Source organism: Pteronotus mesoamericanus, unplaced genomic scaffold, assembly GCF_021234165.1.
Source record: "Pteronotus mesoamericanus isolate MK-2021 breed Mesoamerican mustached bat unplaced genomic scaffold, CSHL_Meso_final contig_41, whole genome shotgun sequence".
In the NCBI taxonomy this organism is placed as follows: domain Eukaryota; kingdom Metazoa; phylum Chordata; class Mammalia; order Chiroptera; family Mormoopidae; genus Pteronotus; species Pteronotus mesoamericanus.
Genome location: NW_026555152.1, coordinates 7832017 through 7859125, shown reverse-complemented (window position 1 = coordinate 7859125; position 27109 = coordinate 7832017). Strand labels below are relative to the sequence as shown.

The window sequence follows — 27109 nt, the reverse complement described above, 5'->3', positions numbered from 1 at the left end:
ATTTTTTAATAATTATAATAGATTTTGACATTTAAAATAAATAAAGAAAGAAAATAAAATCTGCATTTTAAAAAAACTGAAAAGAGAAAGATGGAACTCCTACATTTTGCAACAACATGGATAGAACTGGAGAAGAGTAAGCTAAGTGAAATAAGCCAGTTGGTGAAAGACAAATACCATATAATCTCACCTATAAGTGGAATCTATTCAACAAAATAAACTAACGAACAAAATAAACTACAGGCATGGAAACAAAGAGCAGAATGAAAGTGTCCAGAGGGAGTGGGGAAAGAGGACAATGGTGGAAAGAAGGGAAAGGGACTAGACAAAGAACATGTATGAATGACCCATGGACATGGACAACAGAGTGGAAATTGACTGTGGGAGCAGTGGGTGGGGTGGGGTGGGTGTGGGAGAGCAAAGGGGGTAAAATTGAGACAACTGTAATAGAATAAACATGATTTAAAAGATTTAAAAAAGAAAGAGTTCAGTCAACCTGCTATGGAAGAGACTGGCAAAGGAAGATAACAAAGAAGCAAGAATACCAGTTAGAAAGCTACTGCGGTAGTTTGAATAAGAGTTAATGGTTTATTGCAGGAGGTGGAGAAAATTTCAGACATATCTGTGAGATGTGACAGGACTTAGTGATTGATTTTATTAATGTGGGAAGAGGGAGGAGCGAGGAATCAAGAATTAGTTGATGATTTATTCCCCATTTATTGAACTGGGGAATATTAGGGGAAAAGTTTTGAAAGGGATAAGAAAATCAAGAGATCTGTTCTGGGCATAATTACACACATCATATAATTTATTAGTATATTATTCCAGAGGTCCTAAGGGCTGGGTGTTAAGTAAATTAATTTAGGAGTAATCAATATATGGTTGATATTGAAAGTCATGAGACTTGAAGACATTCTGAGAAGTTACCTGTTGAAAAGAGAATATGGCTGAGAATGGAGCCCTTCAGGCATCTAGGAGAATACGGTGGAACCAGAAATGACAATAGAGAAAGAATGAAAGGTGAAAGAGGTGGGGAAACAAAGGGAATCTGCTGCCAGAGATGCAAAATGAAAACAGTGTTTCAAGGAAGGGAGTGTGCAGAACACAGCAAGGTAAAGTAAGATGGAAACAGTGATTTTTGGACTTGATCAATGTATGCGTATGTATGTATGTATTTGTACACACACACACACACACACACACAAACTGACAACCTTGACAAATGCAGTCTCAGGGAAGTGATGAAAATAGATTTAAAAAATAGATAAAAATAGAGTCCTGTTTTGATGAACTTGAAGGAAGGTGAGGAAATGCAAATAGCAATTACAATTAATTCTCTTAACAAGATTTGTTGAGAAAAGAGAAATGGAGCACCAGCTAGAAGGGGATATCATGTCAAGGAAGGATTTTTAAAGATGGAGAATGGAAATTTTAAGGCACAGTCACAAATGTACCAGGAGACTGCAAAATCTTGAAAATAAAGGCAAAGGATAATTGAGGGAAAGGCATCCTTCATATAATTTGTGGACTTGGTTTTACCACAACAGTCATTGCTTGTTTTCCAAATTGAGTACAGATAAGACTTCAACACTGTTGATATATTCAAAATTAATGTATAAAGTCTGAGAAAAAATACAAAGGATATGGCACAATGCTATGATTGTGTTGTGCCATGAAATCTGAAAGTGCGGGAGAGAAACGATGAGCCAAAGAAAATCCCTGCGTTACAATGGTGACGCCTTTTGGGATCCGTAACAGAATAAATATATTGTCAATTATTTTATTTTTTTTCTTTTAAGTTAGTGAGGATGCTGCTGTTCTATGTTGCTCACTCTGGATTTCTCCCTGATTTATTCATAATGATAGAGGAAAGCACCAAGCACTTTTATGGAAAGCATCCATTTCTTTTATGCGTTAGCTTTATTTCTATCACTGCCTAAAACAGGACATACAACCCTAAACTTTTGAGTAAAATTTTGGTTCTAAAAAAAATACATATATCCTCATGTTCCACCTCTTTTTTCCTCTCTTTTAAATTTTATTGTTCTTCCCCAACATTCCTACTTCATTTAATTTTCTTCTCCCTTTCATATCTTTTTATTATAAGCCTGAGGCCTCATAGAATCAGTAGGGATCCAAACCTTGTAGGTCGAAGTCGGACCCGTGGAGATAGCTGACCCAATGACCTATGGAAAAGTATGTTCTAGCATGAACAGGACAATTAAACAGATAATAAGGCTTTTTATTTACTGCTCTCTTTTCTCTCAATCTGAAAAATGCTCTTGTAGACATCAGTCTATTTATAATCCCCTCCCTCAAATTATGTTTATGGTGAATGTTCTGAATACTACAGTTTAATCATGCCACACAACAGTTTATTAAATTGTATATGCAGAGTGCACCATCCATATTTTTTCACCTGGTGATGTCACAGGACTGAAGTTTAATAACTAATTTATTTTGGACAGTTCACCATAACACAGTTCACTATGCACAAGAGAGGTAATAGTTGAAGGCTAATGTGGGAATCAAGGCATTAACAAAAGTGTTAAAAATAAGCAGATATATTAAGTAGGCAATGGTAACAACTTTTTTCTGGCACAAATAAATGCTAGTGATCAGAAAACTTTATAAATGGGTTTCTTCATAAATTCTGGTTAAAATATAATGAAAATCATTAAATCAATTGGACAGAAGACAACTGCTAAAGCATTCTACTGAAAAGTAAGGAAATAATAAAATTTAAGGATTTCATTAATAAAGGATGGGCCTAGTGAAAAAGAGGAAGGCAAAAATATCAAAATTTTAACTTATAAATCTAAAAATCTACAGGGCAATTTACTTTCATTACAAACATTGATATTCCACTCCCAAGGGGTCCTTAACCAACGGAACTGTGATATTATGTAAAACATAATTTAATTTATAAAAATTCAGTATGCAGATAAATTATAAATTTATATTCCCTTTTTGTTTTTGTTGGATTCATACTGACTACATAATACAATCCAAATTCCCTTAATAGGCAGCAAAGACCCTTACAATCACCTGTATTTCTATTACTCCTGCACACTAAGTTGCTGGGTTTGTGTGCTTTTTTTTTTTTTTTTTTTTGCCTCTTCAGACATCTTAATGTCCTTACCTTTTCCCTTGCCCTGTTTCTGCCTAGCATACATGTACTCATTCTTCAAGATGAAGCTCAAATGGCAGCATCCTAGCAAAGATTTTCAGCACTTCCCTAAGCAGAACTGCTTCATCTCCACGACTGAAGTGTCTGTATCTAAACTACAGTGTAGTACATTATAGCATAACTGTAAAGGAAAATATTTTTTAGACTTCCTATTCATAAGTTTATAATACTTACTTTAAAATATACAAATATTAAATCTAGAATTTACAGATTAAATATAAGGAAAACTAAAATCACAGTGAAATTCAAATTATCAACATTAATTTAATATGCAGTTAAATCACTGCTCCCCATATACTCATCATTACTTACTAATATGGTCCAAGTTCATTTAAGTTACAAGATTAATTTGTCCCCAAACTTTTCTTTATCAAATTGTTAAAAATAAGTTTGTTTCATACAGTGTACTATAACATCATTTAAACTTTGCTTGAAATAAAAGCAACATTATCTATTGAGTCCACGATGTTCTTTTCTCATTAGCCCAAAACAAGTGCAGCAGTAACACTTGAGGACATCAAGATCATAACCTTAAAAATGGATGATGCAACTACATATGCCATTTAGTTATAGTAACCCAGATGATCCAACATATATACACAAATAATGGTTTTGATTGTATGTGGGTTGGCCAAAAAGTCTGTTTAGTTTTTTCTGTAAAATAAAAGACATTTTTCATTTTCACCAATAACTTTATTGATTTGGATATTTTGAGTATGTCAGCTATCTCCCACATGGTAGAAAGAAGACTGTTCTCAATTAATGTCTCGATGTGATTGTTGTCAACTTCAACTGGTCTACCTGACTGTGGAGCATCGTCCAATGAGAAATCTCTGCATGAGTCTTTGCAAACCACTTTTGATACATTTGATCAGTCACAGCACCTTCTCCATATGCTGCACAAATCTTCTTTGTTTCAGCTGCATTTTTACCTTTCTTGAAATAATAAAGCATAATATGCCAACAATGTTGCTTATTTTCTTCCATCTTCACTATTAAAATGTCTACACAGAAATCCACCAATTCTGATAAGCTTTTTTTAATGCACATTGATATGACAGCTGTCACAATACAGTCTAACGAAATTGTTTAGAATGAAGTTAAAGAAAACTGAGTGCTACTAGAGTCATCTTACAGAAAAAAAAAACAAAAAACTTTTTGGCCAACCCAATAACTGAAATGAAAATGACTTTGTTCTTAAGAAATTTCATCCTTCGGTGTTTCTTCCTTTCTCCAAAAGGACAGCACAGCTTGGCATTCTCATACTGATTCATTTTATTTTTTTCAAATGAACTCTAAGGTTAGTAGCTTTTCTGTGCACTTTGTCTTTTAAAAAGCTACCACTTTCTCTCCACTTGAAATAGAGTGTCACAGAATAAGCCTTTAGTTCTTTCATAGAATTTGTCTCTTCGTTTACATTAGGAGATAAAAGTGAAAGTGTGTTGTAAACTATTAGATACTAAATAAATATAAGACATTATGATTTTAGTTTAACCTTATGTGGACAGACAGAAACAAAGCCTAAGATTTTAGGCAGAAAGAGTCAGGGAATAATTTTACATCAAGAAGAAATTACCTCAAGGCCATAGGGTTACCAGAAAATTAGACCACATGCTAAGTTACAGGTAATAAAGATGAATGTCACTAAAGGATGGAATCAGGATTACCAACAGGATTATCAAAGAATTAAAAATAAATTTAAGGCACTGCCTGGGAGAAAATGGGCTCTGGAATGCAAGAGGATCTACATTTGTGTAAGCTTTGGCAGTCTGCTAAGTCTTTATGTTTTCATCATTCATTAAATAGACAAATACTTGGTTAAACTCACCATCATGTACCAAACATTAGGGATACAAATCCATAAATAAAAATAGTTCCTACTCCCAAATACCTTCCAGGCATCCAAGCAAATACAGTGCATACTAAGTGCTATGAGAGTCTACAGGAAAGAGAGCTAACCTAGTGCGGGCATAACTTAGTATGCTGGTGGTGATGATCAGAAAAAGCTTTATGAAAAATGATATATGAACTTTTCTAAGGGATTAGTTCAGGTTATTAGAGAGAGAAAACAGCATGAATAAAGCCCTGATGAAAAGGAGAATGTGTCATGTTGGGGAAAAACCACATTTAGTATGACTATAGTTTAAAGTTGGAGGAGCAGAATAGAGACAAAGGAAGCTAACGGTAAACAAAGCCCGGTCATTATATCATGCTAAGCAAGAAATCTATAGTTTACCTTAAGTGTCTAAGACTTTTGTAGGGAAGTGACATAATAAGATTTCCATAATTTGGAAAACAAACCAAAGAGGAATGATATTGTGGGGTAAGGGGGTCAAACAGACACATTTTACAGTAACGAAGAGGAGAATCAATTTGACAGTGTCCTAAAGTTGTGTCAATAAACTGAACTAATAATGAGAACAAACAAGCTAGTATGGTTTATATTTAATTAACCTCCTTTAAATTAGGTAATGACAGCCTGTGGTAAGTTTTCCTCTCATGATACATTCTGTAAAAAGTTGTTTTTGGGAGAAGAAGATGGTGGCAAAGTAGGTGGGAGCTGAGCCCACCTGCTCATGCACTCACTGGGACACTTAGTTGATCTTCCAAAAAAAAAAAAAAAAAGAGTAAACAGTCAACAGAATCTTAGCTGATTTGAAGTTTGGAAGCCAAAGTGTGCAGAGGACGCTTCAAAATGGGCAGTAAGGAGGTTTTATAGGCACACAGGGAAAGTCCCTGGGCATGGCGCCAAAACCCCAGCTGCAGCAGGGACAACACTGGAGGACAGCTGGGTCAGTGACAGCAGCCTAGTGGCTTCCTCCCCTTCTAGGACAGGGAAATCACAGACCTGCGCCACGAGCAACTTGAAAGCATTAAGTCACCGGGGAAAAACAGTACACACGCACACAGCTGGCAGCGCACCCAAGCTGGAGTAGCAGTCACTGCTGGGACTGTGCCAGAGATTGGGAGGCATCCTGGCAGCACCTGGAGCTGGAAGGAGAGGTGGGCAGTGAGTGGCCATAACTGAGACAGACTCTTGATTTGCCAGAGAGCTGGAGTGTGTGGAAGCTGGGCAGTGGCTCAGAGTGACAATGGCGTCCACAGAGACTTTTCTCAAAAGGGAAACTGAGACACGCTGGGCAGGGGACTCGTGTGTGCAGCTGCCAGGGAAACAAAGAGGGAGGATTGTGGACGTGATTTGCTCCTACTCAGTGCACCTCGCAGATTGATCAAAGGGGCGCAAAATGAGGTGGTTTACCGGCATCAGCCTGGCACAACTGCACACAGTAGAGAGTGTGGGCACACAGTGGTTTGAGGGCAGTGGGCTGGAAACTGTGGACTTGTGATTATTATAGCCCAGACTGAGCCCCCTTTTTGAAGGAACTACTGGAAATAGAAAACTGAGCCCAACTCCCCACCATCTGCAGAAGATTGGAAGATCTACAAAACCAGCTGGGCAGGCTTAGCAACCAGCAGGGGGCTCCCCCCCCGCCCCCCCCCCGCCCCCCGCTGGCTGCTCCCACCAAGAGTATGACAGCAAGGCTAATGCCTAAAAGACCCAATTTTAAACTCCCCACAGGGAGACAAAATACTTTAGGTCCTGGGGCCCTATTTCACTGAGGCCAGCAAAAAAGGCAGTTAAGAAAGAGTACTACAAGGGGATCCAGGGCACCACGCAGACTTGGCTCTTACACAGACCACACCAAGCAGGAGAGAGATGACACTCTTACATAGATTGTCCCCTGTCCCCCACCCCATGAAACAGAGAGCTATTTAAGCAGAAACTATACATTATTAGAAATAAACTGTGACAGAATAAGACTGGAGGTGTAGGGCAGAGGGAACGTACCTACAGTTTTCCTGAAAGACTGAACAATGCCATCCAGGCAAGACTCAGAGATGTCACCCTCTCGAGAGCAACAGAAGCTCCCTCCACGGGGAGGGGAAGGACCCACAGGTTAGATTGACAAAAGACGGATGACCCACCCAGCACTTGGAGCTGAGAGAAAACCAGACATGGATCCAGAAAGAAATCAGAGGGTAGATACCAACAACTAAGACAAATTTCACCTGGCTCTTCATCAGAACTTGTGTGTGTGTGTGTTTTTTAATTTCTCTTTCTTCTTTTCTTTTTGTTTGCTTTTGGTTTTTTGTTTTTTGTTTTTCCTTGTTTTTTAAATCTCCCTTTCATATCGCATTTTTCTTCTTTCACTTCACTCATATTCTAAATAACTCACCACTCTTAGTCCTTTACTTTCTATTCTTTATATCCAGGTTGTATATATTTTTTCATATTATTGTTATTCCGAATCCACACAGCACCCTTCCCTGGTCTTAATCCATTTTGCCATCTTCCTGAGCTCTATTAATGTTGTTGTAAACTGTATTTTCTCTCACACTGCACCATGTTCCTATCCCTTACTCCCACTATTTCTCCTCTATCTAACCTTGCATCAGTGCTTTTCTTTCTTAAATCAGCTCACATTCTTTTTCCCTTCTTATAATAGTCTTATTTCCTTCCTACCCTTTATAAACAGTGGCTAGCTGGGTGAAATACCACAGTTACTGCTCTACTTCTCCAAAGGAACTCCTATTTGGTCACTATTTGTTTGTACTTTAAATCCCAGAGAATACTCTCCCACTGTCTTACTCCATTTTGCCTTCCCTGTGCCCCTCATCAGTTGAGTGAGGAATTTTATTTCATTTTTCTTCTCCTCTCTCAACCTGGGCTTTACTCCTTACTCTTACCTGTTTTCTTACCCTATCCTATCAAAATCACTTTTCTTTACAGTAGGCACTTCATACTCACTTTTCTCTTTTGTAAAATTTTCTTATTTCTGTTCCATCTTCATTAAACTTCATTTAGCTGTCATTGCTGTCGAACCTGCTGTGGTTTTTCTTCAATTTTGCCCCTGCTGGTCCAATACCTTTTTAATTTTACTTCAAACCTAAAAGTATACTCTTCCCTTTTCCTGCCCCATTGTTCCCAGAGCCCATCTGTGTTTTACTTAAGTTTTAACCTTCGTTCTCTCCCTTTGCCTTGGTCCTATCCCTACTCTAATCAATTCCCCTCCTTCTCCCCACTCAATATTTTCCCCACTTTGGTCATCTCGTATGTCCTTTGTCATATCTTATAATATTCATAATATCTCTTCACCTTTCTTAATCATTGCTCAATAGCAGTTGAGACTGATGATGTGGTAGGGGGAATCTGATTGCTGACATAGTTTTGGTTGTCTGGTAATACTGCTTTGTTAACCAACACCTGTACAACAGCATACAAGACAAGGCAGGAGTTGTGACTACCAGTAAGCCTACTGAGGGGAGAAACCAACAACAAAACAGCCACCAACATGCAAAGCCCAAGTACACACAAACAGAAGAAAGGGCAACCTTAGAGCATCCAAACAAGGAGATCAAAGAGACTGCACCACTGAGTCCCACAGAAGCCCTACCACAGAAGTCCACCCCACAAAGACAGGCAGGCAAAGCAGAGCACTCTGAGAAACAGAAACAAACAAAAAGGCTCACTTAAAATGGGAAGAAAAAGAAAGAACCCCCAATTGAAAGGAGTGGCAAGATCCCCAGCAAAAGAGCTAAATGAAACTGAGGCAAGCAAGCAATTTATCAGACATAGAATTCAATAAAATGGCTATAAGGAGGTTCAAGGAACTCAGTGATACCTACAAGGAACTGAGTAGGAACTGTAACAACATGAAAAAGAAAATAGAAACTATAAACAACAACCAGGAAGAAATGAAGAACACAATATCTAAAATAACAAATACACTAGAAGGAATTACAAACAGGGTGGATGAAGGAGGGGACCAAATCAGCCAGCTGGAAGACAAGGTAGAAGGAAATACCCAGGTAGAGTAACAAAATGAAAAAAGACTCAAAAAGTACTAGGATAGTTTAAGGGAACTTCAGGACAACATGAAGCATAAAACATTCACATCACAGGAATATCAGAAGGAGAAGAAAAAGAGCAAGGGATAGAAAACCTGTTTGAAAAACTAATGACAGAAAACTTCCCTAACCTGGAGAAGGGAAAAGACTCACAAGTTCAGGAAGCACAGAGGGTCCCAATCAAGATGAACCCCAGGAGGTCCACTCCAAGACACATCATAATTAAAATGGCAAAATCCAAAGACAGAGAGAGAATCTTAAAGGCAGCAAGAAAGAAACAGGAAGTAACAAACCAGAGAGCTCTGAGAAGGTTAGCAGCAGATTTCTCAACAGAAACACCGCAAGCCAGTAGGGAACGGCAAGAAATATTCCAAGTCATGAAAAACAAAGGCCTGCAACCAAGACTGCTCTACCCAGCAATGTTTCCAATTAAAATGGAAAGTAAAATAAGGACTTTCCCAGACAAAAGATGGTTAAAAGAATACACCTCCACCAAACCGGCATTGCAAGACATGCTACAGGGACTGCATTAAGAAGATGAAGGAAAAGAGTGAGAGAGAGAAAGAGAGAGAGAGAGAGAACAAAGGCACAAAGGGGGAAAATGGTAATGAATAAGGCTATCAATAATAACTTTAAATGTAAATGGATGAAATGCTCCAATCAAAAGCTACATGGTAGCTGAATGGATACAAAAACATGACTCGCATATGTGCTGCCTCTAAGAGACCCACCTCAGAATAAAAGACCTACAAAGACTTAAAGTGAAGGGTTGGGAAAAAAATATTCCAAACAAATGGACAGGAAAAAAAAATCCGGGGTAGCAATACTTATTTCAGACAAATCAGACTTCAAAACAAATGCAATAAAAAGAGACAAAGAAGGACACTTCATAATACTCAAGGGAAGAGCCAATCAAGAAGACGTAACCATTGTAAACATATGTGCACCCAATATAGGAGCACCCAATATAGGAGATGTAGGGAAAATCTTAGATGACTTCAAGAAGATATAGAGAGCAACACAGTTATAGCAGGGGATTTTCACACCCCACTATTAACAATGGTTAGATCTTCCAAACAAGACATCAGCAAGAATATTGCAGCCTTGAACAACACCCTAGATCAAACGGACTTTATATATATATATATATCTCCTTTCATCCCAAAGAGCAAAATACACATTCTTATCAAATGCACATGGAACATTTTCAAAGACAGACCACATGACAGGACACAAAACAAGTCTCAACAAACTCAAAAAAACTGAAATTTTATCAAGCATTTTATCAGACCAAAAGCACCTGAAACTAAACAACAACCTCAAGGAAAAAACTCAAAAACATTCAAATTCATGGAGATTAAATAGCATGTTATTAGACAATGAATGGGTTAATAATGAGATCAAGGAAGAAATCAAAAAGTTTCTGGAAACAAATGAAAATGAACACACAACAGCCTAAAACCCATGGGACACAATGAAGGCAGCCTTAAGAGAGAAGTTCATAGCAATACAGGCCTACCTAAAAAAGACAGAAACATTTCAATTGACCAACCTAACCCTACATCTATAAGAACTAAAGGAACAACAACAAAAAGTCCAGAGTGAGTAGAAGGAAGGAAATAATAGAGATCAGGGAAGAATAAAAAGACATAGACACTAAAAGAAAATTCAAAGGATCAATAAATTCAGGAGCAGCTTCTTTAAAAAGATAAACAAAATTGATAAGCCTTTAGGCAGACTCGTCAAGATAACGAGAAGACTCAAATAAATAAAGTCAGAAATTAGAGAGGAGAAATTACAAATGACACTATTGAAATACAAAGGACTGTAAGAAATTACTACAAACAATTATATGCCAAGAAATTTGAAAACCTGGGTGAAATGGACAAATTTCTAGAGAAATATAATCTTCCAAAACAAAATCAAGAAGCAGAAAGCCTGAACAGATGGATAACAGCTTGTGAAACTGAAGTAGTAATCATAAAACTCTCAGCACACAAGAGCCCTGAACTGGACGGCTTCACAGGAGAATTTTATAAAACATTTAAGGAAGAGCTAACCCCTGTCCTTCTCAGACTATTCCAAAAAATCCAAGAACAGGGAAGACTCCCAAACTCTTTTGATGAGGTCACCATCATCCTAATCCCAAAAACAGATAAATACACAAGAAAGAAAGAAAACTACAGACCAATATTGCTGATGAACACAGACGCTGAAATCCTCAACAAAATGTTGGCAAATCACACCCAGTAACACATAAAAAAAATTATACACCATGATCAAGTGGATTCATCCCAGGGATGCAAGGATGGTATGATATCTGCAAATCAATAAATGTAATATATCACACAAACAAAAGGAAAGTAAAAAATCATATCATCATATCAATAGATGCAGAAAAAGCATCTGATAAGGTACAGCACCCATTTATGATAAAAATACTTACCAAAGTGTGATTACACAGAGCATACCTCAACATAATAAAGGCCATATATGAGAAACTTACAGCTAACATCATACTCAAAGAGCAAAAACTAAAAGCTTTTTCACTAAGACTGGGTACAAGATAAGGTTGCCTGCTTTCACCACTTCTATTCAACATAGTATTGGAAGTCCCAGCCACAGCAATCAGACAAGAAGAAGAAATAAAAGACATCCAAATTGGAAAGGAGGAAGTAAAAATGTCATTGTTTGTAGATGACTTGATAATGTACATAAAAAACCCCATAGATTCCATCAAAAGACTACTCGAGCTAGTAAGTGAAATTGGCAAAGCAGCAGGATACAAAGTCAATATTCAGAAATAGAAGGCATTTTTGTACACCAACAATGAAATAACAGAAACAGAAATTAGCGGAAAAAAAATTCCATTTGCTATAGCAACAAGAAAAATAAAACACTTAGGAATAAACGTAACCAAGGAGGCAAAAGACCTATACTCAGAAAACTACATAACATTGAAGAAAGAAATTAAGGAAGACACAAATAAATGGAAGCATATACTGTGTTCATGGGTTAGAAGAGTTAACATCATCAAAATGCCCATACTACCCAAAGCAATTTATAGAGTCTATGCAATCCCTATCAAAATACCAATGACATATTTTACACATATAGAACAAACATTTCAAAAATTTATATGGAACCATAAATGACCCCAAATAGCCTCAGCAATTTTTAGAGAGAAGAACAAAATAGGAGGGATTACAATACTTGATATCAAACAATATTACAAGGCCCCTGTAATCAAAACAGAACAGACACATAGATCAAGGGAACAGAATAGTGTGACCAGAAATAAACTCATATCTCTGTGCTCAATTAAATTTGACAAAGGGGGCAGGAGTATAAAATGGAGTAAAAATAGTCTCTTCAACAAATAGTGTTGGGAGATCTGCACAGCCACATGAAAAAAATGAAACTCAACCACCAACTTACACCATACACAAAAATAAACTCAAGATGGATAAAAGACTTAAATTTATGTTATGACACCATAAAAGTCCTAGAGGAAAACATACAGGAAAATTTCAGATATCTCATGCAGCAATATTTTCACCAATACATCCTCTAGAGCAAGGGACATAAAGGAAAGCATAAACAAATGAGACTTCATCAAAATAAAAAGCTTCTGCATGGCTAAAGATACCATCAGCAAAATGAAAGGGAACCAATCATTTGGGAAAATATATTTTACACCTCAGAGAAGGGTTTTATCTTCAAAATATGTAAAGAATTCACAAGACTCCATACCAGGAAGACAAACGATCCAGTTAAAAAATGGCCAAAAAGAAATGAGATACTTCTCCAAGGAGGACGTACAGAGGGCCCAAAGACATATGAAAGGATGTTCAGCATCACTAGCCATCAGAGAGATGCAGATTAAAACCATAATGAAATACCACTTCACACTGGTCAGAATGGCCATCATAAACAAATCAACAAACAACAAGTGCTGGTGAGGTTGTGGAGAAAAGGGAGCTCTTGTACACTGCTGGTGGGAAGGCAGAATGGTACAGCCACTGTGGAAAACAGTATGGAATTTCCTCAAAAAACTAAAAATGGAAGTATCTTTTGACCCAGCAATTCCACTGTTGCGATTATACCTTAAGAATCCTGAAACACCAATTCAAAAGAACCTATGCACCCCAATGTTCATAGTAACACAATTTACAATAGCCAAGTGTTGGAAGCAACCTAAGTACCCAATAGCAAATGAGTGGATGAAAAAACTATGGTACATTTACACTATGGAATACTACACAGCAGAAAGAAAGAAGGAGCTCCTACCCTTCGTTGACAGCATGGATGGAACTGGAGAGCATTATGCTAACTGAAATAAGCCAGGTGGTCAAAGACAAATACCATTTGATCTCAGCTATAAGTGGAACCTAATCAACAAAACAAACAAGCAAGCAAAATAGAACCAGAGACATGGAAATAAAGCACAAACAGCTGGTAACCAGAGGGGAGGGGAGAGGGGAATAACGGGGGAAAAGAAGGCGATGGGTCGTCAAGGAACCCATGGACAAACCCAAGGGGGGTGTAAGATTGGGGGTGGGAGGTGTGGGGAGAGTAGTGGGGGGAAAATGGAGACGACTGTACTTGAACAACAATAAAAAAAAAAGAAAGAAAAAAGACAGTTTCCAATTACTTTCTGCCAGTTTCTCTTACTAATTTACTTACTAATGAAGATATAAAGCTTCTAGATACTGCTTCTGACACACATAAATAGCAGTAGTGGGGGTTGGTTTTGTTACATCAGCAGAATCAAAAAACAAACTCAAAATTTTTAAAGATGTGTGTGTAGATTTGCACATGTGAAAAATTCAAAAGGTCTTATATAAATCCATACTGTGGCAACTTTCCCTCCATGATTCATGCTGCAATTCATCCTGCTAATATGCTGTTATTAGCCAGAATGTTTCTGATGAAATTTTAATTAAATTAAAACAATAAATTTTTCCCTCCTCATTCCCCTGGTGGCTCCTTTCATTTTCATTTCTCTCAGTCAAAACCTGGTCAGTCTGATTCCTGCTTTCTGACCATTTATCCTATCTTTTGAGGCAAAGAACTTCGAGTCCACTCTTTTGGTAATCTAATACTCCTACCATTTATGCACTCATAACTAGATTTCTACACATCGCTTTCCTGGAATAAGTTCTATCATTTCAGGTCAAGATAATGTTAGCATACAACGCTCTATCACATGCCTTCATTTTAGTACAATCATACTGACCTTGAGGTGAGACTGAAGGAAACAGCAAATCCAGGAAGAAAATGTGAAAGAGAAAGTTAGAAAGAATTAGTAAGGACAATATTCAAAAATATTATTATTCATAGACATAGACAAAACATAAAGCACAGGGTTAGAGAAAGGGAAGAGATCACAGATTACTAAAAATTAGTAATTTCAGATTTTCAACTCTCAACAAATGTATTTTTACAGTAGATTACACCACTGTACCTTAATGTGAGTTTCTAAAGAAAAAATTTATTTAATGTATACCACTTCCTGGGGCAGGGAAAAAAATTATTTCTTAAATACAAAGGAAAATAGGAGAAGGTTAGTGCTCCCCATTTCCATTTAAGTAGCTAACTATGATTTCACAACTTTGGTCAGCTTAGCTGCATACACATATGCCTTAAAACTGACCATTCCTTTTCCCACACCACTCCATTTCTTGGATCCAAGTTATCCATAAACAAAAGCGTAAAAACACTGACAACTTTGGTTATGCTGTAGAATTATAAGACTCTAATTTATTTGGCATAATTTGATATAATTTTCTCAAATGTGAAAACAAAAAATATTTTTCCCAATTACAAACAATATTTCTATTTTCAAATCATCCTCAAATGATACAATCTAAAAGCAATAAAGAAGAAATACATAAGGCTCTATAAACATCAATTCATTTCCAATACTGCTCAGCAGTAAAAGAACAAAGTAGCCATGCTTAATATTCCTACGCAGCTTGAAACTTCTGTGGTTCACTACTGCTTTTTATAATAACAGGCAGTTTACCTTTTTAAAAATTAATCAATCTCACTGAAATTAGTATTATCCTCCAAATACTTAGATTTTTAAGTACCATCCAGACTGTCTCCAGGATCTAAATTTTACCTTACGTGTACTTCATGAACACAAGCACTATTTCAAATTGTACATTACTTTTTTGTAATGTTTCAATACTTAAAATGAGTTTTTACAAGTTGTGAGAATAATGAAATAAGATTTATCATCCCCATTATATAAGATAAAAAAATGAAAAACAAATTAAAAAATTAACGTCCTCACAATCACACTGATTAAGGGTAGATCCAGGATAAGAATATAGGTCTACTGACATACCACCTGGGTGTGCTTCATATGTTCTGTGACGCTTACAGATTACTACCTATAAAAATCCAAGATCCTTTGATATATATATAAAACAGTGTGGAATGCATGTTCAAAGTTAAAAAGAGGCCAATCTTGATTGTTTACAATCATGTTTTTATTTTTACTTGTTATTGAAAGAGAAACTAAACTCAAAGATTGGGTATTATTTTCTAGAGCTTGATAACTATAAATATCAACTGCAGTGTTTTTAGAGATGCATATTTAAAGAAAGAGTAACCAAGCCCCCTACACCACCCATCCTCAAAAAAAAGAATAAAGAGAACTTCAGGGCTTTCAAAGATTAAAGGCTTACAAGAAAGTATGTCTTTTCTTCTCATTTGTTAATCCCTCTGCTAAATTTTAAAGTACCCCAAAACTAAACCTATATCCATTAAAATCCAATTTTTATATTCCCACAAATTGAGAAACACAATAAATCCACATTTTTATTAATTATTAGGTTATATAATAATAGATCCCATTATTCTTTAGATCAGTGAAAATTCCTAACTTTGATACACCAAAGGCAATTCTTGATAGCCAAATGACATGAAATTCATATGACTGCCAATTCTCTACATATAAAAATTTCTAAATAAGTTGAATCTAATCTAAATGACCCTCAGAGTAAACTGAGGGTTTCCGCTGCAAACAAAATTAATTTTTCTATATTACGAAGCAAAACACAACATGGCATAGAGGATAATTCTCCCAGTGTACTGCCATGATATGAGTATTTAGGTAAAAGGAACAGCATGAGCGAAAAAGTAGAAAATGAACAATTTTTTTAGGAGTCTGAAAAGATGCTAATATCATAATTCTATCAGAATTTTAGTACATCACTAAATATGTTAAATATTATGTCAAAGAAAAGCCCACTCACTATGAATCTTTTTAAAACCCTGTAATAGTTTCTCTTTAGAAGAGAAATTCTCAATTACATTCAGGGTTCCTGAAGCTATTCCAAATTGATCCATTTATATGAGGACATGTCAAGTTCTAGTTTTTGTGGGGGGGATTTCCTTTAAATTGATCTATAAAGACAATCCCGAATCACCAAGTGGTGATTTTCTTGAAGTGTGAACTTCTCAACGCTACAGTGCCCAGTTACTTAAACAAACACTAATCTAGATGTGATGGTATTTTGCAGATATAACTAAAGCCTGTAATCCATTTAAGTTAAGGAGATTATCCCAGATAATGAAAATGAGCGTAACTGAATCGTTTTCCTAGGAGAGAAAAAAATTCTGCCTGCAGATCACAATTTTGGCCCATACCCATGGGAGTGCTTACCCTGCTAGTGATCTTCTCTTCGCGACAGCTTACCATACAGATTTCATACTTGCTTAGCCAGTCTCCAACAATAACTCAAGACAACTACTTGAAATAAATCTCTTTATATATGTGTGTATATATAAATATACATGTGTATAAATATACATACTATTGTACAATTCTTTGTAATAAATGTATATATATGGTGTACATGTGTTTATGTATGCATGCATGTATGTACGTATCTCTCCTCCTGGGACTACCTCTCTAGTTGAAATCCAGCTGATATATACCGCAGTATGGAATATGAATGTATAAATAGTAATTCTTAGATTTAATTGGAAAAAATATATTTGCAGATGTACAGGTGGTCTTTTAAAATCTTTGTAAAACTGCAGTAGGTCAAAACAGTGGTACACTACTAAGTCATCTTCTGATAGTAACTACTATAAAAGCAGTGTAAGGACTATTCATTTTTCTCAAGACCATGAATAGGTCTGAGAATTTTTCATGATGTAATCTAAACCTTTTAATATTGGGTATCCTTCCATAAGACGCATTAGGAAATGTTAAAAGAATGAGAATTTTCTTTAGTTCAATAATTATAACAGTCTACCTTTATGCACTTATGAACACCCTTTAGAAATTAATTCTACTTCCTGAAGTGTGATGCACACAGATGCATCAGCTAAGAGGACTTAGAGGGCATTCCAGCATAAGAACGACCACATAAACATGGGCTAGAAACAAAGACTAAGAAAATTATAACGAACAGTATCAGAATCTTACCAGAGAAGTACACTCTTGATCCACAATGTACCTAAGAAGTACAGTTAAACTTGACATACAACTAGCTGTTCTTTAACTCTGATCAAGCCAAATCTCCAGCAAGCCCCAGCAGTAACAAGAGCAGCAGTAGCAATTCAGTTAGTACAGCACTGCAGCCTTACAAAACACTCACTTTCCCGGGAAGTCCCAAACCAATCCCCAGATGGTGCAGGGACGGAAACCTAACATGGAAGGTACAAACTGCAGTAGACTGGCTTTCTGAGAAACAGCATGGCCACATAGGAACACATATATAAACATGTAGATACCAAAATCCCAAAAGAATACGATCATGGCAAGACAAACCAAAAGAAAAGAAAGTCAAATTATAAATCATTGGGCCTCTGATACCCACACACAGGAAATACCAGAATGACAACATAAGAAGTAGATAGTGAGAAACACAGCAACCACACACATGCACCTCAGTACTAAATCTGGGAGCAATGGCATTATATAATCCCAACCATCCTTGACAATTTACTCCTATCTTAAACTATGTTGCTCAGTAACAAATTACAAAGCCAGTAAGCAAAAACTGAGTTTAAAAACTGTTTCTTTATGGACTCATGGACAAAACCAAAGGGGAAGAGCTGAGGGAGGGAAGGAGGGAGGGGGCAAGGGAAAGTGGTGGGGGGTAGGCAGAGACAAATGTATTTGAAAAAATAAATTTAAAAAAATTTTTTTAAAAATTAAAAAAAAACCAAAAAACTGTTTCTTTCCCTTGGCTGGTGTGGCTCAGTGGATTGAGCCCCCACCTGCAAACCAAAGGGTCATGGGTTCAGTTACCAGTTAGGGCACATGCCTGGGTTGCAGACCAGGTCCCTAGAGCGGGGAGGTGGGGGGTAAGTGGGGGGAGGCGGGGAGGGTGTGCATGAGAGGCAACCACACTGGTGTTTCTCTCCCTTTCTCCCTCCATTCCTCTCTCTCTAAAAATAAGTAAGTAAAATCTTTTTTTTAATGTTTCTCTTCTTGGCAGCTAAGAAACTTTGTGTCAAATCCTGAAACAAAATTACAACCTTGAAAGACCAGTAATTTATAAAACGTGGTACATTCCATGGAAAAAGTAGGTCATTTCTAACTCTCAAAGTGTGGGAAATACAATAGCTAATAAAAGTTATTTGGATATCAAATATAGATTTAATCCTATGCCTTACTCTCATTCAAATCACATCCATCTACCAAAGTCAGTACTGGGTCCAAAATGAAACGTTTGTCAAGCAAGCAGTAATTTTCACATAGATTTCCAACACAAAAATCAAACCAAATACTAAAACTTTATCAAGGAATTTCTTTTCTGAAATATTGAAATATATTTAATGGGAATTCACTAATCCATCAAAAGTATCATTTTAAAATCTATGCAGTGTTGCTACTAATTGCAGGCTGACACAGTAGCAAAGAGAGGCATGTATGTATTCATGAGAACATGTTGGGGTGTGCGTGACGCATGAGCATGCATGCAGGGGAGATGCAGCACAAACACAAAGGAAGACATACAAAAACATATAATGTAACCTTGAGAATCTTGTAATTGTTAATCCTGATGTAAAGAATTTATCCATTTGTCTTAATATAACCAGGAAATATAAATAAAGTTAGTATCAAGATAAAACAAGTGAACAGGTAATTAGACCATGTTTTTACATTTTTAGAACAGTGAAAAAGAACTGTAGGATTGGACTTGGTTTTTTCTTTTGTTTGTTTGTTTGTTGAAAATCAAAATTCTATCGATATAGAACAAGAGAAATAATTTCTAGGGGAAAATATCAGGTCTACCAGTAATCCAAAAGTTTAAAACGAATAAATAATTTATGGAAACAGTCTAATACTTCCCAACCTTAAAATAAAAATATTCATAAGAATCAGGCTCCAAGAAGCCACACATATTAGTGATTTCATTCTGTCACTGTCAGTCTCTCTGTTCAGAAAAATATGTGTGATTAATGAAGTTCTAGTAGAAGAACTATTTCTATGTACTTGTGAATTTATGTTAACTATATGGTGGGTATAAAAGAAGAGGCCAAGAGGCATATGCTTAATCTTTAGTATAATATTGTCTAATAAGAAAAATAGACAAAAGAAATTCCAAGAGAGCTGTCTGGTTGGGTCTGTTGAAACACAGCTCATTTTGAAAAATTCAAAGTCAGAGCTCCATAAATATCATAACCAAGTCTCCTAAACTGTCCTCAAAATGTCTTCCTTCTTCTAAATTTGGCCTATACACTGGTGTAATAGTATGCTTTTCTATAATTCAAGTTGTAAAAGTCTAAAAATGTATAGCCCAAAGAAACATCAGCTCAACAAAAAAAGCTCTAAACCAATGAAAAGGTATTTACTCTTTGAACTTGAGGCTCATTTGCTCCTTGGGTAGATAAATAATTAAGGAGCAAGTGGCTATTTGTACTCTCTTGATTTGTCAGTAGAAAAATTTAATTTCTTAGTCAATGAATACTTTCTAACCAATAATGCTGAAGCCCATAGCTTCCCAATTTACTCCCATTCCGTGTTGCCTTTTAAAGACTGCAATAATGAATTTACACTGACCTAGAAAAAAGTAGATAATAAAGTACCATCAAGCACTCATGAACCTAAATTCACAGAGGCAGGTATACTGAAAAGCATGCCCCCAAAAGTATACATAGTTTTAAAACAATATTTTAGCTTTTTGAACATAGTGAAGCCCTGTTTAGTTTCCCTTTCCTTACCTTTCCAACTCAGCAATCTTCTTATCTTTGTCATTCTTCTCATTTTCTACTTCCTTCAAAATTTCCAAGAGGCGGTCAACTTCTGCCTGGGCCTTGCTGGATTCATCTTTGCACCTTGCAATCTCTCTCTCCAATTGCTGTATTCGGTCACTCATCTCTGGACTAGCTCTGGCTTCCAATGTTGCCTCGTGTGCCTACAAAGAAAAGTGTTCAAATTCTATCAGATATACATACAATGGCGAACCATGGAGACAAATATCCTAACTGACATACAAATATTTCAATAAGATATTATCAATTTCAATAAGGTATTATATCAATTCAAATTTTGTCAGATATGCATACAGTGGGCAAACCATGTATGTATGTATGTGTGTATATATGTCAATTTCAATAAGATATCATCAGATATCTGATAGCTAGTCTTCAATTTATAAAGTTTTGCTCCTCTTAAATGCTTATAGATGAAATCTACCTTTACACCTCAAGGAACTAGAATGAAAGAATATAACCAAAGTTATTAGAAGGAAGAAAATAGAGATCAGATCAAAAATAAATGAAATCAAAACTAAAAAGACAATAGAAAAGATCAATAAAACTAAGAGCTGGTTCTTTGAAAAGATAAACAAAATAGACAAACCTTTACCTAGACTTACTAAGAAAAAAAAAAAAAGAGTACTCAAGTAAGTAAAACCAAAAATGAAAGAGAAATTACAACTGATGCTACAGAAATATGAAGGATCATATGAGACTACAATGTAAAATTATTCACCAACAAATTAGACAACCAAGAGGAAATGAATAAATTCCTATAAACTTACAATTTTCTAAAACTGAACACTGAAGAAACAGAAAATCTGAATAGACTGCTTACTAAGAAGAAGATTGAATCAGCAATAACAAACCTCCCAACAAACAAAAGTACAGGACCAGAAAGCTTCCCTAGTGAATCTACCAAACATTCAAAGATTAAGTACCCATGCTTCTCAAACTCTTCCAAAAAACTGAAGGGGAAGGAACACTTCCAATCTCATTTCACAAGGTTAGCATTACCCTGGTATCAAAACCAGACAAGAATACCATAAAACTAAAATACAAATAATTCTGATTAACATAGACACAAAAATTCTCAACAAAACATTAGATCAAATTCAACAATAAATTAAAAGGACCATTCACCATGATCAACCAGGATTTATTCCAGGGATATGAGGATGATTCAACATCTGCATATCAATCAATGTGATATACTGCATTAACAAAAAGAAAGATAAAAATCATATAATTATCTCAATAGATACAGAAAAACTATTTCACAAAATTCAACATCCATTTATGATAAAAACCCTCAACAAAGGGGGTACAGACAAAATGTACCTTGAATAAATGAAGGCCAGATAGGACACACCAACAGCTAATATCATACTCAATGGTGAAAAGCTGAAAACTTTTCCTCTCCAATCAGGAATAAGACAAGAACGCCCACTTTCACCACTTTTATTCAACATAGTATTGGAAGTCAAAGCCACAGCCATTAGGCAAGGAAAAAAAAGTAAAGGCATCCAAATTGAAACAGAAAAAGTCAAACTGTCACTATTTGTAGATGACATATTATACATAGAAAATTATAGAGACTCCATCCAAAAATTGAAATGAATTAAGTGAAACTGCAGGATACAAAATTCATATACAAAAATCTGTTCCATTACTATATGTGATAAACTACCAGAAAGAGAAATTAATAATCCCATTTACAATTGTATCAAAAAGAATAAAACACCTAGGGATAAATTTAACAAAGAAGATGAAAGACCTAAACACTGAAAACTAAAGACACCGATGAAGAAATCTGAAGACAAAAGTAAATGGAAAGATATTCCATGGTCATTGATTAGAAGAATTAATACTGTTCAATGCAATCCCTATCAAAATTCCAATGACATTTTTCATAGAACTAGAACTCCTCTAAAATTTATATGGAACCACAAAAGCTCCCAAATAGGCAAAGTTACCTTGACACAAAAGAACAAAGCCAGAGGTTATCCTGCTCCCTGATTTCAAACTATACTACAGGCAGTGTTAGGGATGCTCTAGACCAAGAACTAACCCCAGTGTTTTCCACCTTCTGCAGCAGCAGCAGCCAGCAGTACTGAGCAGTGGCAACTTGAGGCTGCAGCCAGGCAAGCCCCCAAGGGTGGTGCTCAGCTGAAGGGGAGGCTAAGCACCCCAAAGCGGTGTGTGTAAGGTGGGGATGGCCAGCTGGGACCACGCTTCTCACACACTGACCCCCACACAGCCCTTTTGTATTGCAGGCTGCCCCTCCAAGAACAGAGACAGTGAGAGGATATGTGAGCCTTCGAACAGTCCGCTGGGGGAGAAGAGCAGGGACAGAAACTAGCACTAGCTCCTGGTCTTCCCTGGAGTTTCCAGGTAAGACTTGCTGGCCAGAAAATCTAGAGTTAGAAGATGGAGGCCAACTAGGTGAAAGCTGAGCCCACATGCTCGTGCCCCCCTAGCATGGATTTTCAGCATACCTTCTAATAAGAGACCTGAACAATCAACAGAATTTTAGCTGATATTAATTTTTGAAGCAAAGGAGTAGAGAGGATGCTTTGCACCGTCCAGTGAGAGATTTTATGAGTTGAAGGGGAAATACCCTGTGTGAGGTGTCTGCAGAAGAGGAGAGAACAGACAGAAAATGCAGCTTAGGAGCTCCCACCCCTTCCTGAGCAGGGGACCCCGAGTCCTGCACAGGGAGCCCCCAACCCTAACTGGGAGAGACTTGGGAGGATATACCGAATCTGGGACACTCAGGCTGTACACACACAGAGTGTAGCACGTCCATAGCTGCAGCACCAACCGGGAGAAGTCAAGAGAGGAATTCTATCTACTAAAACTGTTGGAGGCACCGGCAGGCTGTGGCCAACCCCGACCGAGAGAGACTTTTTGCCTTTTGGGAGAGGTGAAGTACGTGTAGAGCCAGACACTGGCTCCATGCTGCAGTGTGGGTGCTACACAGGGACTTTTTTAAAGAGGGGAGCTGAGGCATGGCTGGGCAAGGACCCCACATGTGTGTGCAGGGGCACTGCCAGCAAAGAGGCCAGATTGAAAGTGCAGTTTGTGGCCACTGAGTCCAGCTAACCAAGAAGAGTAGAAGGCTGCAGGGAGAAGGGGTTATGGGGCCCCACCCAGCATGGATGCATGCAAAACAGAGGGTGTGGGTCTGAGCCTCTTGCAAGAGCAGTGAACTAGGGCTGGATGGGCAACAGCTGAGCACCTGAGATTCTTTGCAGCCAGGCAAGAGCCACTCACATCTCGGAGTACAAACCTCTGGGAAGGCGGATGCATACCCAATCCCCACTTGCAGGACTGCAAACTCCACAGAACAGTAAGGCAAGGCTCAATAACCCCTTGACAGGCGCATATCCACAGGCGAAAGAAAGAGAATCTCCAAAGGAGCCCTTTATGAACTTTTACCATACACAATGCTAGCTCCTCCTTGGGCCCTATTCCACTGAAAACAGTTGAGCAGAGAGATTAAAAATTGCCACAGCAAGAGGTATTCAGGGCCCTGCCCAGCCTTGGCTCTCACACAGAGCTGCCATTAGCACCAAGCAGGAAAGAGCTGATCCACTTATACAAATTGGCCCCTCACATGAAACAGCTAATTCATCAGAAACTACACATTATTGGAAATAATCTGGGACAGACCAAGATGTGTGGTGCAGGGGTGGGAGGACACATCCACCACCTTCCCTGAAGACTGAACAGAACATCCCAGGAGAGAACCAGGAATTACACCCTCCTGATTACAACGGAAGTCCCCTCTAGAGGCAGGTGGTACATGCAGTGCTGTCAGACTTTAAACAAACCCACCCCTAGGCCTTCTGCTGATAAAAGGACAGCAAGGCATAATAGCGAGGACCAGTCAAACCTGAAGGAGACAAGCACAGACTGTGGATAACTTGTAGCCTCAAACAGGCTGCCTAAAGCTAGACTGGGAAACCAGCTGATATTACCAGGGACAGGCCCAGAAGGAGAAAAAAGTAGGCAAACAAATAGATTCCGCAGAAATGAATACCACCTTGTTCTTTTCCATTATTTGTTATTTTTCTCGTGCATAACTTTTTAACATTGTTTCTGTCTTAAATTTTGTTCCTATTATTTCATTATTTTTATTTTTATATAATTATTTTTGTTTTAGTTTTATTTCAAATCTCATATTTTACTCTTCCCTTCACTTACTCCATTTTGCCTTCAACCTTCTCTTTCTTATTTTTGTTTTAGATTTTGTTTTGTTTTCCCTTTCTACACCTTGTTTCCATTCTACACCCCTCCATTCTCTCCAAACCATCTTTCTTTCCATTAGTCACCTCTCATTCTTTTTCCCTTTCTTATAATATCCTTATTCTCATTCCACCTTTATTAATATTTGCTTGGATGTCATTGATATTGGCACTTTTGTTGCATTTCTTCAATTTTATTCCTAGTTGTTCATTACTTTTTTTAAATTTAAATCAAATAATACTCTAAAGCTATAGCACTCAAAACAATATGATATTGATATAAAAAGAGACATATAGATCAGTAGAACATAACAGAGAGTCCAGATATTAACCCATGCATATACAATCAATTACTATACAACAAAGAAGTCAAGACTATGCCTTGGGAAAAGGACAGTCACTTCAATAAATGATATTGGGATAGCTGAACTGTTACATGCAAACAAATTAAACTGGACCACTCTCTTACACCACATTAATAATTAACTCAAAATGGATTAAAGATCTGAAGGCAATATCTGAAAGTGCTAGAAGAAAACATAGGTGGTAAACTCCTTGGCATCAATATTAGTAATGATTTTGGGGGGGGATCTGATTCCAAAGGCAACAGCAACAAAAGCAAAAATAAACAAGTGGGAATACATCACACTAAAACACTTCTGCACATCAAAGAAAATAATCAACAAAATGAAAGATAAACTGCTGAATGGGATAAGATACTTGCAAACCTTTTATCTAATAAGCGGTTAAATAAAAAAAATAAAAAACATGCACAACTCAATAACAAAAAAACATTTCATTCAAAAATGGGTGTTCTAAATAGACCTTTCACCAGAGAGGACATACAGATGGTCAACTGGCACATAAAAAGATGCTCAATATCATTAAATAATTAGGGAAATACAAGTCAAAACCACAATGACATATCACCTCACACCTATCAGAACAGTTATTATCAAAAAGACAAGAAATAACAAGTGGTGGCAAGGATGTAAAGAAAAAGGCTCCCTTGTGCACTGCTGGTGGGAATGTGAACTGGTAAGCCACCATTTAAAAGAGTATGAAGATGCCTAAGGAAATTACAAATAGAACCACCATATGATCTAGCAATTCCACTTGTTGGCATCTATCCAAAGAAAACAAAGACAGTAATTCAAAAAAAATAATGCAAATCTATGCTCACTGCAGCATTATTCACAATAGCCAAGACATGACAACAATCTAAGTGTCCATAAGTGGACAAATAGATAAAGAAGAAATGGTGCACGCATGCGCACACACACACACATACACAAAGGAATACTACCCAGCCATAAAAAAGAATAAAATATTGCTATTTGCAACACTATGAATAGACCTGGAATATTATGCTAAGTGAAATAAGTCGGAGAGAAAAAGACAAATACTGCATGATTTCATTTCTATGTGGAATCCAAAACAAACAAAAAAAGACGAAACACAAGCAAATAAACATAAAACAAAACCAGACTTATATACAGAGAACGAGTTAGTGGCTGCCTAAAATGAGGGCAGTTGAGGCTGGGATGAGGCTGGGATGGGCCTGGGACGGAAAAGAATATTATTCAGCCATAAGAAAAATGAAGAAAATTCTGCCATCTATAACAACATGGATGAACCCAGAAGACATTAGGCTAAATAAAATAAGCCAGACACAGAAAGACAAATACTGTGTAATCTCACTGATACTTGAAATCTAAAAGACTGAACTCAAAGCAGCAGTGTGGAATGGTAATTGACAGGGTCTGGGAATGGGAAAAATAGAAAGACGTTAAATTAGAAGGTACAAACTTTCAGTTATAAGATCAATTAAGTTCTGGTGGCCTAATGTGTAGGATAGCGAAAAATTCTTATGCACACCAGTGTGCCTGCCCCTGCATACCAGTGGAAAATCGCTGAAACAGAGAACCTACTGGTGGTTGCCAAATGTGGTGGGAGCGGAAGAAAGAGAAGTGCAGATTGAGTGAAGGGGGCAATAGGTGCAAACTTGTACTTATAAAATAAGTAAGTCTTGAGAATATAATGTACAGTATGGTGACTATAGATGATAATTCTGTATTACATATTTGAAAGTCGCTAAATAGTAGATCTTATGATTCGCATCACAAGAAAAAAAGTAACTTGTAGTTATGTGTGGAGACAGATGGTAACTAGTCTTATTGTGGTGACCATTTCACATTTAGACCAACATCAAATCATTTTGTGCAGCTGAAACTAATATGATGTTATAAGGCTACTGATCTCATTGTTTTTAAAAAAGTGTTCTTACCACATTAAAAAAGGCAAGTATATAAGACGGTGGATATGACAGTTAGCTTGACTGCAGTAATCATTTCACAGTGTATACATGTATCAAATCATCATGTACACCTTGAATGTACTTTTTGTCAATTATATCTTAACAAAGATGAAAAAAGAGTCACAAATATATACTCTAGGGCAGTGATTTTCAACCCATATGTTGCAAGAATTTTTAAAACATGCAATACCTGACTAAATAGTCAGGGGC

General features: G+C 36.9%; 1 protein-coding gene across 6 annotated transcripts in view; it reads right to left on the bottom strand.

Moving 5' to 3' along the window:
* The window catches only part of ERC1 (ELKS/RAB6-interacting/CAST family member 1), a 565692-nt gene that overhangs the window by 338071 nt on the left and 200512 nt on the right, over positions 1-27109 (bottom strand). For all 6 annotated transcript variants that reach the window (XM_054577182.1, XM_054577180.1, XM_054577185.1 and 3 more), the window contains one exon: positions 20297-20490. In XM_054577182.1, the coding sequence (XP_054433157.1) occupies positions 20297-20490 (194 nt within the window). The remainder of the gene's footprint in view (positions 1-20296; positions 20491-27109) is intronic.